This window comes from Carassius carassius, chromosome 29 (genome assembly GCF_963082965.1).
Source record: "Carassius carassius chromosome 29, fCarCar2.1, whole genome shotgun sequence".
In the NCBI taxonomy this organism is placed as follows: Eukaryota; Metazoa; Chordata; class Actinopteri; order Cypriniformes; family Cyprinidae; genus Carassius; species Carassius carassius.
This window is the reverse complement of record NC_081783.1, coordinates 15,987,877-16,004,843: the sequence shown is the minus strand read 5'-3', so window position 1 is coordinate 16,004,843 and position 16,967 is coordinate 15,987,877. Positions and strand designations below refer to the sequence as shown.

At 39.1% G+C, this 16,967-nt stretch overlaps 1 protein-coding gene across 1 annotated transcript in view; it reads right to left on the bottom strand.

Annotated features, from left to right (window-relative positions):
* The window catches only part of LOC132109740 (catenin alpha-1-like), a 102,770-nt gene that overhangs the window by 73,770 nt on the left and 12,033 nt on the right, over window positions 1-16,967 (bottom strand). Inside the window, exons 5-7 of the mRNA XM_059516053.1 lie at window positions 13,570-13,689; window positions 12,033-12,302; window positions 4,984-5,187 (exon numbers count right to left, since the gene is read on the bottom strand). Coding sequence (XP_059372036.1) covers window positions 4,984-5,187; window positions 12,033-12,302; window positions 13,570-13,689 — 594 coding nt within the window. The remainder of the gene's footprint in view (window positions 1-4,983; window positions 5,188-12,032; window positions 12,303-13,569; window positions 13,690-16,967) is intronic.

Here is a 16,967-nt window from a genome sequence, read left to right as displayed (position 1 = left end):
AAGAGGCTTGTTTGTTTAGCAGTGCTCTGCATCATTAATCATCTGGCTAATCAGTCTGGGCTGGACTTTTAAGTCGAAACCAGATTGACTGCCCGAGTTCGGGGTTACAGCACATACCGAGGCACGTGGTTTAAGGTCCTGAGTAACAATTACACATTTTCCTGGCTAACAAAGGCCTGATCAATCTCTGCTAATCGGCAATTAATTACAATCTATTTTTGAACACTCTGAAAACCGCTTTTGAAAACCTAAGCCGAAAATGGGACGCAGCAGTCCCCTGTAATTCAATCAGTGTCTTCACTTTAATGCCTACATGCGCCATTTCTGCTCAAAGATAATGAAACCTGTAAAATTCAGGTCGCATAACAGTGATTAAAATGTTAGTATTCATCATAAGATTATATCAATTATGAATAAAGGTTCGATTATTTTGGGGCACTGCTCCAGGTTCATTTAAATATGTGACTAAGGCAAGAATCAAAAGCAAGGATATTGAACTTAAGATGACAAAAATAAAGCCAATTTAAGCCAATTTGAGCAACTCTGAATCATTTACATTCAAGCGCAATAAACTCAGTAACCTTAATGCATTAAGCGCTTAGCTTGGTCAACATAATGCCCAGAAATGGCCTTTAACTACATGATGCCTTTTTTCATGATGCCGATTTTCATAAACCTTCATAACCATAGCCACTGCCAGAGGCTCTTACTACAAAACTTGGGTTTCATATTAACCTCTCGAGACCTCTCATTTAATTTATAGAATATTAAAGTCTGTTTCACACAGCTGTCGAAAGACACATCCAATCAAACCTCTCATCCAAAAGAGAAATTTGTAGAAATTTCCCTAGAATTAATTGATTACTGCCTTAAGCAGGTAAATATTTGATGACATTGTCTTCAATTCTATTATGTTAATGCATCATTTTGCTTCAAATTAATAAGGACAGAGTTCCAGTTTGCGGTCTCAATTTGCAGATTGAACAATGTAAAAGGCAGACAAAAGGAACCACTGCTATGCTAGCTAGCTAAAAAAAGAGAGGGAGGTTTAAAGAGCAAAACTCCTTCAACAGCACAGTCTCAGCTGTGACAGAGCCCATATGCTGTCTGGCCAATACGTCCTTCTATCAAACCAAGTCACTTCAAACAAGGCAGTTCCTTTATTCCAGGAGAAATCATATGACTAAAAATTGAATTTGGGACACCAATTAAATCTGTATTATTGCGGGCCTTCAGAGTTCATTTAACAACCCAGACAGAGCATAAATTGAATGTGAGAACAGTTATTCATTCCAACAGAGAAAGGAGGAGCTGCACCTGTCTTTCTCAAATCGAAATCCAGCCTATTGCAACTGATACATTCCTCCATTTAGCAGAGAATAAAAGAGTAAGAAAGACTGAGGGAGAAATCTCTTTACTATCTGATAAGGAAATCCTGAAAGACTATTAAAAAAATGATATTAAGACTTCTCTTCCCTTAGAAGTTCAGAAATGCCCGTATTTTAGCAATATGGCAAAACATCTTAAGATTTTAAACATGAAAAACATTTTAATCATATCCACCAATAAAGTGCGGTCACCCTCTCTCAGAAAAAAAAAATGTATCTATATAATATCATATTATTTGAATAAAATGAACATTGATTTTATTCAGCAAGATTGCATTACATGGTCTATCGAGTCAACTGCAGCCTTTGCAAGCAAAAGCTCTCAAAGTTTTGGAAGAGAGCTTGCAAAAGGTAATGCCAGGCAAAGTGCAGGCCAAAGCATCCATAGACTCCAGGAGGCTTTAGTCCAGAGGTAGTCAAAAAGACAGACATATCATCTCCCTCATCTGTTTCTCCTGTCTGAACGAGTGAGCAGCCAAAGCGCTGTCATGTCAGCTGCGCTTTAGGGCTGAGGAGCAGTGTTTTGTGTGTTGGGGCAGACATGCTGCAAAGACCTAGTCAAGTAGAAAACCTGCTTTGAAACGACCCGGACACTGCTTGGATGAATCTCTGCATAAAATAAACCAGCAGCACCAAGGATGAGCAAAAAAGCGATCACAGAAACGTTCATCTCATGGATGGCGCTCATCTGTATTCAAAAGACGGCTCTGTCATTTATCTGTTTAGGGACATATGGGACTGCTCGCTGTCATTTATCTGAGGAGGGACATAAAAAAATAAATAATAAAAAAAGTCTATACATAAGCTGGGGCTTTTATAAAAGGTCCTGTCCAATTATATTAGCATTTCTCATGCAGTCATGGTAGCACGGCTAATTTTGGATGACATAGCAAGCTTATTACACAGATAGCTGCATATTAGTGATTACTATCACTGCTGGAATCAATCTGGTATGATTTTTCCATTCCAGGCATGAGCACTCTTCACGAAGATCACTTGAAATGGCACTGGAAATCGAATGTGTAATTTGACTTTTATTGAATGCTTGTACCTTATCCATGCCAAACCTCTTGCTAGATATTTTCAGGCTCTCACACTGCAGTGTTAAAAATGGACGGTAATGACAGAGGCGCTTGCTCACTATCCTGGTCTGGAATTACACAGAACTAGCAATGAGCCATCTGGAGTGTGTCAGTGCAGGTTCCCGAGAACACTGATGTGTTTCCAGACAGAGCTGAGGACCTGCTGCTTCCTGACGTTTCTGAAGACTGACATAAATAGTTGCTGACACCTGCGAGACATCGCCTCCCCGAACATCATCATCAGCAGTTTGTGACAACACCACTTCGGCTGCCCACACACCGCTATTAACGTGTGACAGAAAAATTATGTTACTGTGTGCTAGGGGCAAAGAACTTATTTGAACGGAGTTAACCCATCAAGCAGGAAAAACTTATTACAACACCGATTAAGTGGGGAGTAGCTTGCATACACAAATACATATATAAGCATATTTATTAATCACGCAGCTCTGGGAGCAGCCCTTACTAGATATCTAGAAAGCAACAGATTTGTAGTTATTTCCAACAAACAGATGGAATGCAGTACCACGGCAGCCAAGAACAACAAATCTGATTGGCTGCTTGGAAACAGAATGATAACTCCATTTGGAAATAAGACGAAGATGGGGAAAGAGGCTTGTTAAAACAAAGATCTGTCATGTAGGGAAATGTACGGAGAAAAAAAAAAAAAAAAAAAAAAAAAAGTGAAGATACGACATTCAGTGCATGTTAGAAATCGAAAAAATAAATTAGCCCGTGGAAATGAGGTGGGTTTTAAACTGGTTAAATTACTTATTAGAATGATTGCATTTGTTTATCAACACACCAGCTAGGCCTTAAAGTAGCCAATTGTCTCTCGTTGTGGGAAAAATTTTGCCAAATGTGTCAGAGAACTTATAAGTTCCTCATTTACCCACCGGACCACAAGCATATCATGTTACCCACCATGCTGCACGCCACGGGTGTAAAATGGTAGCTTTTAACCAACATTTTTTTACCCTCTTGAGAACCAAGGAATATATTTTTTTCCTAATCATATTTTTTTGTGATTAACAGGTTAGAGCTTGCAGACTGCCTGCGTGAGACACGCGCGGAAAACGTGTGCATGCTAGAAATAGAACCGACGCCTATCTTTCACGGGACACGCGCGCGTGTTGGAAGCGTTTCCAGGCAAAATATAATAGGAAAATATGTTTATATGTCATTTTGTACACAAATACATATTAATTCATGACATTTTGATGTTTGAAAGTCTATAGGTTGACATAAATTCAGATATAAATGTAATTAAAAAAATAAATTAATTATCGATTTTCAAATATTGCACCTGTCAAACATAGTATATTTTGCCGTCAAAACTGTTGACGGTGTCCTTTATCAGTAGGCGTAGTTGTAGGGGTGTAAAAAAAAGTTGATATTGTTGTCATGAAGACAAGATCCTGGTCTGTCGGCGGCCTCCCTCTATGTCACCTACAGCAGCAGCAGCGCGCCGCGTCAGGCACGCTTCTGGTGTGTAAAGACACAGAAAACGCCACGCTCCTGGGACGCAGCAGACATGCCACGCTCACGCCACGCAGCCAGTGTGTCACTGGCCTAACTCTTCATCTGAACGCGCTCTCTTTGAAATAGGAATCATTGCCATATTTCTTGTTACCATCGTTTATTCATCGCTGTCTTGTTTGTATTTGGCCAGTTTGGAGAAAGCCTCACCAAACCTGACCAGCCAGCGTTTGCGATCACGAGAACTTGTGCAAACGCCGATGGGTGACATGAATGCAGATGACTCCAGATCGGTGATGCGGTATTTGCTTTCCCAACAAGATCCATCGCCCAACACTAAATTAATTTGCTGAATGCATAAACTGTATTTTCCTGTGCTCAAATCTGCATATCTAAAGGAATGTTTGAGGTAATTACCATAGACATAGAATTTGCAACTATTACAGTTATTACACTTATATACAAAACTTTGTGTTATGCTTGCTATAGAGTTTGTGACGTCGCGTGCACTACCGCCGGTGGCAGTAGACAACCGCGGTAGCAACCGACCACCGCGGTGACGCGGTTGTTACGGCAACCGTCACAGCCCTAAAAAAAATATATATATATATAAAATTCTGTGACTACAAGATAATAAATGGAGAAATAAAAAGGAAAACAAATGAAATGAAAGACTGAAAAGAACAAATAAAACCAATACTGGTGAGCAAACAAAGGGAATTATTTGAAAACAACAGCAGCCAAACAATTCCACGCACAGATCAGTATCTCGGGGGGAGGGGGGGGGGGGGTTTATGTGTACTGAACCCCTCTTATCAAAAGTTAGGCAAGACTGGAGGTCTTTATACAACACTACCCAGCAAACGTGATGTGTGCACTGTCCCTGAAATAAAACTCCCCTCTCCTTCCCTGCAGGAGAGCGTCTGTCTCAGGTAGCAGGTGGGGGTACTCAGCATCGCCATTCGGAGATGTGGGACTGTCGAAGGGGAAAAACAGTAAACGAGAAGGAAAAACACTATTTGACGTGCACTTACATTGCCCATGTACTCTGAGAGCAGATCCTGTAGCGCCTGTCGCACGGAGTTGCATTCAGCCACGATGCGCTCCCGCCGGTCGTCACGTGTGCAGGAGGAATCAGCCATGAGGGCAGCACCACTTATGATGCTTTCCAGACGCTCCTCGAGAGAAGGCCGGAACCTCTCCTCGCTGAAACTCAGCGGGTCCACAATGATCTGCTTCTGCAAGGGGAGAAAGAGAGACAGAATAAATCATAAGATGATTAAAAGTAGGAGGAGGACGACAGGAAGATTAAGCACTTTCTCTGAATTAATGCACTAAAATATTGCCATTCAGCGTTTCTGTGCAAAACAAGGGGTGAGATTTATGATTTCACATACCAAATATCCAACTTTAAAAGACTTTGACAGTTAAACGGCAGTCATTATTGGCTGTGCGGACTGAAGAGGATTTTGGAATCTATCTCCCTGGACTCCGAGGCACAAACTGTGATGTTCATTAACTGGACGAATCAATAATTCACAAGATCTGAGATGATGGTCTGGGGCTCCTGATGCAATTTCAGGCCAACGGCTTTTGCTCAATCAGAGGCTGCATTAGCTTGCCTGTGCACTTCCTTTTAAATCAACTATGTAACAGACCGCATCTGAAAAGCCATTTGTAGGGGGGGAAAAAATAATATAAAACAAGCGGGACAAAATCAAGCTTAACTGCAAATTATGTAAGATCACAGACTCTTGCTTATCTCGTATGTGGTTTTAAACAGAGAGAACTGCTTTGGTAAACACTGCATTTACGAGTGCATCTTTAAGGCTACTAACCCTAAACGCCAGAGCAATCGCATTTCAGCCTAGGGCAACAAAATGCAGTTGCACATATAAAACACTTCTATTTTTCCTCCTTGAGCCAGGATGACATTTGAGATGTCCCTACATGTCCTCTGCTTGGTACACTCACTTGGGGACATCACACTCCCCCTCTCAAAGAATAAACTTGTCAATGTGTGGTGCAATTAAAGAGACAGGAGAGACAAATGTGCCAGAAAAGCGATAGCTGCCCAGAAAGAAAAGAAAAAGGTGGAACAGCTGCAGGCGGAGTTAATCTTCATATTCAACAAATATTATACATTATTCAACAATTCAGTAGTTAGAATCTGAGTTTATTAGCCTCATCTCATCTGACCTCCTTTACTTGCGTGTCACGTTGGCATGGCAACAAGCCTCGCTCTCTGACTCACTGCAAAGTTGCTCCAGCTTCAAATTAAGCAGCAAGAAGCGATGTGAAAAAAATGTGCACGTGTGCAGAAGTTTCTGCACAGTCACCAGGAAATTAAAGTAGCACATGCTCTGAGGTACCGACATTTCCCCCTCTCATATGAGCGCACACTCAACCACTTATGTTAGTTAAACAATATATGTAATAAAATATATGCAATGTTTTGATGCACTGACTTTGTAACCTTTGTAAGCTAACGTGACATTGCCCATACCATCACCAAAATTATACATGAATGCCAATATTTTCTGATGACTGCTTTAGTTTTTACCAGGGCTTTTTGTTGCTCAGGGCCCATGCTGCATTCAAAGCAATACAGATCCCAACAGCCAGGATTAAGAGAAGCAAAGCTAGTTTAACAACAATTACGGGAAACAAGCCTAGGTGATGCTTGATGTTTACTCACAAGGGCAGTTGGCTTAGCAGCCTTTCACAAAGAATAGAACAGAAGTGTTTAGAGACGTGCCTTTAAAGAGTTTAGCAGAGAGTTGTTGGAGGGAAAACACGACGCAAGTAAACTCCAGAGTGAGCTAATTGTGTAATTCAAAATTGTTTTGCATTTTTGTATGGATTCAGCATTTTATGATTTCACTTATCTATGAAAATTATCTTTTGAAATTATTTCTGCAATTCTCAATTTAAAAAGTCATCTAGTAGGCAAATGACAACACAGGGCTAGCTGACATTGAGTAATACAAAACTAAGACTGATGATGATGATGATATATCAAAGAAAGAAGGTAATACAGTAGCAATTCAGCTTTCTGTAGATCGATCTGACGAGATGAAGTCTATACTAGGGCTGTGCGATTAATCAAAATCGTAATAAAATCACGATTTGAGCATGCACGATTTCTAAATAATTTTATAGCACGATTTTCCGCTGCCCCGACCTCCCGCAGTATGCTATCTGAACCAATCAGAAAGCAGCACGCCTAAGTGGAGCACGAAAACATAACAGACTGGGCATATGCCTAACTCTTGCGTTTTTTTTTTCCTCGAGCCCATGTTAATGGATCAGAGCATTCACACTGCACACGGTAAGGTAAAAGATGTGAACAGAAAATATTAATATTAGAAATATTAAATCTTTTCGCACCTTTCTATCTAGCACATGAGCATAGAGGAGTTGTGAATGCACAGGACACAGGCAAAGCGAGAGAGAAGACATGTTTTAAGTGCGCGCACTCTCTCCAGGGCGAAAGCAGCATGTATCGGAGCACGCCTGGTTTTGTAACAAATTAAATCTGCATGCGAGCGGAGAGATTCGCGCATTATATTAATGTGCTTTCGCATTACAATAATGCGCTCTCGCTGCTGCTTCTGAACCGCGGACACATACTGTATAAGCACTACAAATGGAGTACATGTAACCCTTGGCCAATAAATATATTTAAAAACCTGAGGCACTGCTACACTGAGACCAATGCATGGCCAAATAAATAAATAAAAAATTCCCTGGACACCTGGTTTTATTATTTATCTAGCCATATGTATAGACATTTTGTTTGACATCTTAAGTGATTATTTTGACTTATGTCTGTACTAGAGACATGTTACAACTTGATAAAGCTCTAACTGGTTTTCTTTTGTAAATGTTTCAAATTTGTAATGAATGCATTTATGACTGTAAGGGTGCTTTCACACAAGCACTTTTGGTGCGCACCCGGGTTCGATTGATGTCAGAGTTCGGTTCGTTTGGATGATGTGAACGCTGTCTTCCGTACTCTGATGCGCACCTGCAAACCGTACCAGAGTCCGCTTAAAAACGGTGGTCTGGAGTACGCTTCATGTGAACTCTGCTTATGTGAACGCAATCGTACCAAATCGCGGAAGTGAACCGCTTTTATTGAAAATTTATTTGATGAAAATGTGTGTTTGTGTTTCACTCACTTTCCTGATGAGCGTGACTGACGCGCTGCAAGCAGAGAGCTCTACATCTCATTTATGTTCGCCTTCAATGTTCTTTAGAGCATTTTCAGTACATTCGCAAATGCCGTTATGTACCGAAGTTTTATAAACAAAACGAACAGTTCAAAAACGTAATACATAAAAGTGCAGAGAGTAATGTTATGCATTTGCCGCCTTCTCCTGCGCTGTCGTTACCAAGCAACGGGGTAAACAGCTGCTGGCTTGTCCATATCGCACAGCCCTACTCTATACAGCATTTTAAAAATCCCTAAAAAAGCAGCAAGCAAGGCATAAAAACAGGGCCGATCACATAGTATAGCACAATAAATATAATGGATGTCCGAGGGTTCCGATAACTCTAGCAGCCGCAGGTACACTAACAAGCTGCAGGCAACTAGAAATCTCGACGTGCTTTGTGCAGAGTATTGATTGGCTTAGAAAAGCAAAAAAAATAAAATAAATCAGGACATTTGCTTCACTTACAATTAACCATGTTACACTGTTAGTCTTGGGTCACCACAAATGCATAGTTTTGAAAACTCTTAATTCATTTAAAGCAGCTCAGATTAATCTGATGACCCATAAGCAAAAATAAATAAATCTACAAACAATTTTGTTGTATCATTAAACTTTGTCTCTCAGTGCATCCTGCTGCCTGTCTTCACATGATTAAATTATCACTTCCTAATGGTTTTGAGCTGAAAAGGACAAGAGAACAGCAAATGACAAAGGTCTGATGCTGTGGAATTCAACCCTTGGCGTAAAAAAAAAAAAAGAGGAATGATACAGTTGAAAAGTCCATCGACAAATGTGACAATGCATCTCGGAATCCAGCCAGAAGCAGAAAAAAAAAAAAAAAAGTATGTCAGTTCATTGTTATAGTATGAAGAGGGATAATTGCAGCGTGTAAAAGGGAAAAAGGGAATGAGAGATGGGTGGAAGGGAGAGAAAGAGTGTGAACAGAGAAACTGACTCATGCTACTACACCTACAGCTCTGTAGATGACTAATGAATTCTGCATTAATCTATCAACTTCCAGATGTACTCGCAGTCAAGTGGGAAGATGAAAAAAACTAGTGATTTCACCCTACGAGAGTGAGGAAGCAAAAAGAGGAGATATATATATATATATATAAACACGCATAAATTCCTTGTAGGTTACTGAGCATGTGAGCCCCAGAGACACCAGATTTTGAAGATCAGAGCTTTCTAAAGTCCCTGAGCTCAGAACCAACAACCCCAGAGACAGTTTGGAGAAACTAAAGAAGCACAAAAACTCACAAAACAAGACAATAACCCATTTCCTCAATAATTAAGGCCCCAGAACTAGGGATGAGTGCGCACTTTTGCAGAAGACAAAGAAAATCAAACTGTGAAAGAACAGAGTGACAGGGTTTGATTTATGCTCTCTTTAGCAGAGCGACGCCACTTCTGATACCACTGTGTGCAAAACTGAGCAATGAGCAAGCCCTCTTGCCACAAGAGATGGAGACAAGTACCTTTGGTGACTGATTTGTTGAAAATTTAACAGGAGGATGCCGAGGAGGTTGACCTAATTGACTTTATTCATATTGCCCAGGCAAACATATGATACATCATAACAATTGTTGAAATGAGCTGAACTAATAGAAGCCCTCTAATTAGGGATGTTAGAGATTAAATGAAGTTGTGTGCTAATCTCTTAAAGACTTCTCTCATCATCATTTCATAACTGAAAGCATTCATTTCAAAGCAGCAAATAAAAACAGTATATCCTGTACATCAAGAGCAACAGTCTGTAAACACTACTCTAGCATCTTCAAGCTTCATTAGCAGCACCTACTTCAGTCAATGCAAAAACTACAGATTCAAACATATTGTACTTGAGATTAGCAGAGAGTTGTAAGATGTTTTTATGCTGCTGTCCATCAGCAGGGTGGAAATTACACAATTAAACACCCGCTACCAGATATATTTTTTTTCTTGACAAGTCAACTAAATTGGCAACTTTGGATAAAATAAGTGTATAAAATAGGGAGTGTGATATGACAATTTTTGATCATGCACGGTCTGCTTTGGAAGAAATATAGTAGTATCGTGCTACTGCTCACCTCTGTCTATATATACACTAAGTATAGTAAGGCTGCACAATTAATCACATGTGATTGTCATGCGTGTCTCGTCAGTATAGCCGGTTCTGTGATTAGTACTAAATATTCATCACCTGTTTTCAAATGGAGCAGGTGATGGACATTTACTGCTAATCACAGAACCAGCTATACTGACGAGACACGCATGACAATCGCATGCAATTAATCGTGCAGCCCTATAAAATAGTTTTTCTTTTACCTTTTTTTTTTTTCTCACTGTCGCAGTAATCCCTCATCATAAATGCAAAAGCATTGTTGAAGTAGGGCCACAAATATTTTCCTCCATTGTAAAAAAAAAAAAAAAAAAAAAAAAAAAAAAAAAAACCATACCATACCATAACATCTTTAGAAAATATCCTAACCAATGCAAAAAAAAAATAAATAAATAAATTAAAAAAAAAAAACACACCTTACAGCTTTAATGCTTTGTTCAATTCAATTTCACAGGCATACTGAGCTGGGAAAAAAATGCTGGTAAAATTCTGCATTTAGCGGTCACTGTGGCTATTATCTATTACTTAAAAGTACAGGTTGCATTTGCTAGAACAACAAATTCAAAAGTAATATGTGCAGGCACCTCATGCACAAAAACAGTTTGTACCATTATAACCTACTTTTTCCTTTTATAAGATCTCTATGGCAACATTTCAGTTCTTGCATATCATTTGAATTTATTATTTCACTGATTGTTTAAAATGTTAAGAGTGCAACAGACCAAAAACGGTGAGACTAATGATTTGCATTCTATTTCGGAAGGAGACTAACTGTTCAAAGTGCAAATAAATGAAGGATAGCTAATGATCACTTGCTACCCTTAACCTCAAATTAAATTTAGAGACTCTGATCTGAACCATTTTAAACATGTCACATCAGGACATAAATGTACTGCTTAGTCAAATTGTCATGCTATTTCCCCATAGGTTCTTGGTGTTGACCTGACTCAACCCTGCAACAAAAGTTCAAACTCGTGAAAGACTCTGAGGTCAGTAGCTCAGCTTTGTTTGGACATACAAATGTAATCTGATGCAATCCCGGATTACGGTCTCCTCGACACAATTCAATCACACACTGGATGTGTCAACAACTCGCTGCTCTCACGCGCTGTTGATAAAATTGTGTGGAGCAGTAGCAGAGGGTGATGGAACAGCTTTTAGATCCTACACACAATATGCTCATCTTCACCACTGGCTTCATAACAACGTTGCACTTTTCACAAACCCAAAAGCAGAAACTGATCAAAAGTTCCAAAAGTCAAGACATTTTTAGCCTAAAGCCTGATCTTTCTGCAGACCTTATGAAAATAAAATATTGATTTAGCAATTAAAGAATTTTTAACATTAAGTCAAGCCTAAGGTCTGCAAGGAGCTGCATATTTCATAACTCTTCGACATAACCTTTTCCATGAATTCTGAATATTTCACGATCTATAATCCCATACCTAAAGCTGGACCAAGCTATTCACTGTCTTTTCACACCCTCACTGAAAAGCGCATAAACCTTCCTGTTGCACCTCAACACAGCATGCAATATGGCATTTGTCCCAATACAACAGGCAAAAAAAACACCCATTCCCTAAATGACAATGTTCACAGCGCACATTCCCTTCAATTAGAGAGAGGCCAATTCTCAGTTTAGTCTCGGTCATGTTCCTGAATGACGATTCTTCACTGACACAGCTTATTAGCTTGCTATTTCTGTCTGGATCAGAGAAACTGGCCCAAAAACGTGACATTCAATAGCCCACGGACTTACATCAAAGTTGTTGAGGGCGTAGGCCAGCTCCCCTCCACCTGCAGACTGAGAGAAGCTGGAGTCCTCGCTGCTGGCAGCCTGAGCTGCATTAGATATGCCAGAGACAGCGTGCTGCAGCTGCTTGTAGATGAGGTCCCGGTTGGCCTTGTACGCGGCCACGTCTGGGTGCTGCAGACAGGCATGAGAGGCAGTGTACAGCATGGGAACATTCCTCTGAAGGATCCCGCGAGCCGCCGCCATTTGGTCCTTGTGATGGACGTCCTTGAGTTCCTGTCATATGAAGAGGGAGAGTTCAGTGGTGATGCGACAGGCCTGTCATAATAAGGACATTAAAGAGAGCCCCCAAGGGCCCACACATGCTCATAATCAGATCATGACCATACAGCCTGGCAAATATGCCATGTAGAAACACGTGCCATGTGGAACCAAAGTAAATACGATAACTTCTGTTAAGTGAACACATTGGGTAATTTCTCTACTTTTTTATTGCCAGTGTACATAAAAATGAGTCTGAAGGAACTTTTTTTCTTCAAGCCATAAGTGTCACATTTTTAAGATGACGTGTCAAGTTAATAATCAATGGCCTGCTCCATACGCACTCCGTGTAGCTGTTTGAAAGAGGGAATGCGTCCTGCGTGAACGCCCTCTAATCTCTAAAGTGTTGCTGTTCCTGCCCCACACTTAAAGTCAGTGTGCAGTGTTGACACAAATTGCTGTCTGTCGGAACACAAGTTACAGTCAGAAAACACACTTTGTGTCCAGTTTGAGTATAGTTGACACAGGATTCTGATCTATGTGAAATGTTTTGAAGATGAGAAAAAAAAAAAAAAAAAAAGGACAATTTGTGCTTTCATGATCGATCTTTGCTGTCAAATCTGAGATCTCCCAAGTGTGGACTAGCACTCGCTGAAAATTACTTCTGTTCTCAGTGGAAAAAAGCCTAACTCCTGAAAAGGGAGTAAAAAAAAAAAAAAAAAAAAATACTTTCCAAAAAAAAAAAAAAAAACCTTGGGAGTGAGACTAGCATCTGCCAACTGTTTCACAAAAGTATCGTCTTTAGAGGGCCCAATGTAGCATGAGAGGGGAAATCATGCTGAATAAATAAAATGAACAGCTCTACTCCATATTCGAATGGAGAAATAATTAGCATTGTCAATATAAAATAGTCTCTCTCTATTGCAAAGCAATGTTCTTTCTATAAATCAGTGAGCTCACCTGGAAAATTCTACCTTGAAATCAATCACTGCTGAATACTGCTCATCCTGATATGCCACAAGAAATCCCAAAGACCCAATTCTCATATCATTTAAATGGATTTTGTCACTCTAGCTGCTCCAACCCAGTTTGCTTTTCCCCTCCCCGACCGGTACAAAGAAGATAGTCAGTGCTAACATGCATCAAATCTTCAACCAGTACTACATAGCTCCTCATTGCACATGTGGGTGGAGGATGTAATGCTATTCGAAGTCCGTACATTGCCAAATGAAATCTCCTCAGATTATGAGAACATCGGGTACGAGGAGTGGCTGCATTTTACCTGCTGCCTCTTGGCTGCCATCATGTTCAGTTTGTCCACCTCTGGTTTCAAAGCTTTGTACTGGATACCCAGGTCCTGCTCAGTGCCAGCGTTACGCACCTTCACCAGGCTCTCCTCAACCTGTGGGTCAAATATAATAAACCATTAAAGAAAAAAAGTCTTAATCTACAGTCTATGTTTTTAGTGTGACATTTGAAAATCATTCATCCATTCATGCTTTGTATTTCTTAAATCACCATAAAACTATTAAAAGGCCCTACTGGGATATATTAATATTTAGAACTTATTGTGAGCTTTTCCTCTTTCTATTGATAGAAACGAAAGAACTGAAGAGAGGGAGAAAGATTAGACCTTACTAGCTGGATATATAAAACATCTAAATACTACATAAATATTTTGTTTACAATTATTTACAGTATATGCACACTAACATAAAGATATAAAAATGTACATACACATACATTATATACAAATGCATTGATCACTTTGCTGAAATAAGGAGAAAACCAAGCTGTTCAATAGAAAATGTCTCAATATGAAATTATTGTACTGAAAAAATGATTAGTGAACCAGCGAGACAGTAAATTACAAAAAGTACAGAAAATAAAAGTAAAGAAAAGTACATAATGATAAATATTTCATGGTCACACAAGCACACTTAAAAACCTTCTCATTTGATCATTCAAGCTGAACTCCCAGAACAATCCAATGAAAAAGGGAAAAAAAAAAAATCAAGAAAAACAGCGCCTACTCTTCCACAAGAAAGCTTCTGCTTCCACTTCCATCATGAATTTCAAGCGAATAAAGCTGGCATAAGCCCTAATCAGATTGTAATTGTTTCTCAGGGGGACGCAAGTGATTTTCACCATTTACCAGGGGTAGTCAGTGATTTAATTGCCGTCCGAATCCAGGATGTCAGTGTTTTTCCTCTCACCACCACTGTAAAAATCCCCGGCCGAATTACATCCTGCTTTCTGACAAACACCAAGGTCGTGAGTCATTTTAATCGCTGTCCGAATCAACATCTGAGTTTATGCGAAGAAATCGATTCAAAATTCCATGCTTAAACCCTTTTTGAGCACTCCCGAACACCGTAAGGTACATTAACTGTTGTACTTCGGTTTAATTTGCATACATATTTATTTCTAAAATGCTGGAAAGTATTTAAAAGAATAATACTGACCATAACTGCTCACAGCGGCTGGGAGCAGAAAGAGAAAAGCAGGCAAACATTCAAAATGGGTCTTATTATGGCAGCAGCAGGTATGCAATACAATTTTAAAATGTGTATTATACCGATTATACTAATATATACACATACCTATATAAGGGATGCACCGGTTGACCGGCCATAAATCGGAACCGGCCGGTTTTTGCTTAAAATACGCGATCGGCAATCGGACGGTTTTTGGTCTTTTTCTGGCCGATTGCCAATCGCGTATTTTAAGCAAAAACCGTCCGGTTCCACGTACACAGACTACATTGAAATCATTCGCTATCATGTAATTTGTGTAGAAGTATTTCGAAATCTGTGCAAGGACACAGGCAGCCGATCAGCAGTGGAAGTGCAGAGCTACATGTCTGAGGCACAGATAGCAGGAAGTGTTGTACTGGCGCTCAAATAAGAGCCTTTCATGCACGCACTGAAGCTGCGCGAGCATATACTGTATCGGTCCGCGCCCTGAACACGAGTAGACCGTGAAGAGATGTTCAGATAAACTTCTCACGTGTTGGATGAGAAACGAAACTAAAAAAAAAAAAAAAAAAAGCATTTCAGTTTAGTCAAAGTAGAACCTGCATACACGTTTGAAAAGACAGAAGTAAACGTCAGTTCGGTATAGGAGGATTATTTTTATTTTACCTTAAAAATACATCGACTTGATTTAAAAATCACCTGCTGTAGCACACTGACAAAAAGTCTTTCATTCATCCAATTAAAACATTTATGGGTAATGATTCACATCTATATAATTTTTTAACTGGAGACAATAGTTATTTATTTTTCATTGGCTCAAGTAAAAAAACAGATGTGAATCATTACCCTAATTTTTTTTTTTTTTTTTTTGGACGAATGAAACACTTTGCATCTGTGTTTTATTCGCACCAACATTATTTGATTTTAACATTTTGGAATAATTTACTTATATAGCATACTTTTTTATTCTCACTGGTAAAGCTTTTTTTTTAATTTAAAACCCAATTTAAAAACTAAAACAAATACTGAATGCTGATTAAGAAACACGTTATTGAATGTGTGTTGATTGTGCTGTTTGGACTGTAGAACTATGCAGTTGTTGCCTTTAACTTCACATGGTTACAGTTAATCTTTTCATTTAAGGCCAGTTCTATGTAGTTTCAACCCAATTCAAAAACAAAAGCTAAATGCTGATGTCTGTACCAACAGTGTATGTATTGAATTTAGGCTACTTACTGTGCAGTTACTGCTGTTAATTTCAGATGGTTACGGTTATTGTTTTAAATAGCCAAAAGCCAGTTTGTCCTATTGAATACCAAATAAACATCTTGTTTATGCACACTTTCCTGCTTTCTTGTTTGTTGCTTAAAGATAAACAAAAATCGGAAATCGGTCTCGGCCAGTTTGCTTGTAAAAAAATCGGTATCGGAATCAGCCAAGAAAAATCATGATCGTGCATCCCTAACCTATATTGCGAATAATTATATACAACTATAGCGCATCTATTTCCTATTTTTAAAATGGAGATTTAAATAATGAAATACATAGGATTATATATTATAAAATCGGCTTGAATAATAATACATTTTACATAAGTATTTTAAATGCATTTTACACTATAAGAATTTTTTATATATATAAAATTAATTGTATTTTCAGCAAACAATTGTGTGACTGGTCACGTTCGTAGGATCACAGAACTCGCTCCTCCGCTGTGAATAGATCACCACCCGAATCCATGAGTTTTATCACGGAGGTGATATGTAAATGTATTTTTACAGACGTCCACATGAGAAACAATTACCATCTAAATTGGGCTATAAAAACCTAAATTGTAACACTGAAAAAATAACCCACCTGTATCATATCATATTAACAATGAAGGGGGCTTTTCACAGCCCTCCCAACAGTGAAATCATTTTGTGCACAAATGTGACAAGACCTCTCTACTCTGCATAGGGACTACACAAAGTGTGATTCAATTGTGTGTTGCTTGCAGAAAACAGAAAGAGGATGTAATCTAGTTTATGCCAACAACCTATAGACTAAATGCAAACAAATCTAATATAAAATAGAGGTGTAAGTGAAAAACAAATTTTAGGATACAGGAATGCTTGCAATATCCAGCTTCCATGCAGGGCTTTCTTTTTAAATATGAGCAGTTAATATTCACACATAGTAACTGGGTTTGCTGTGCACAATT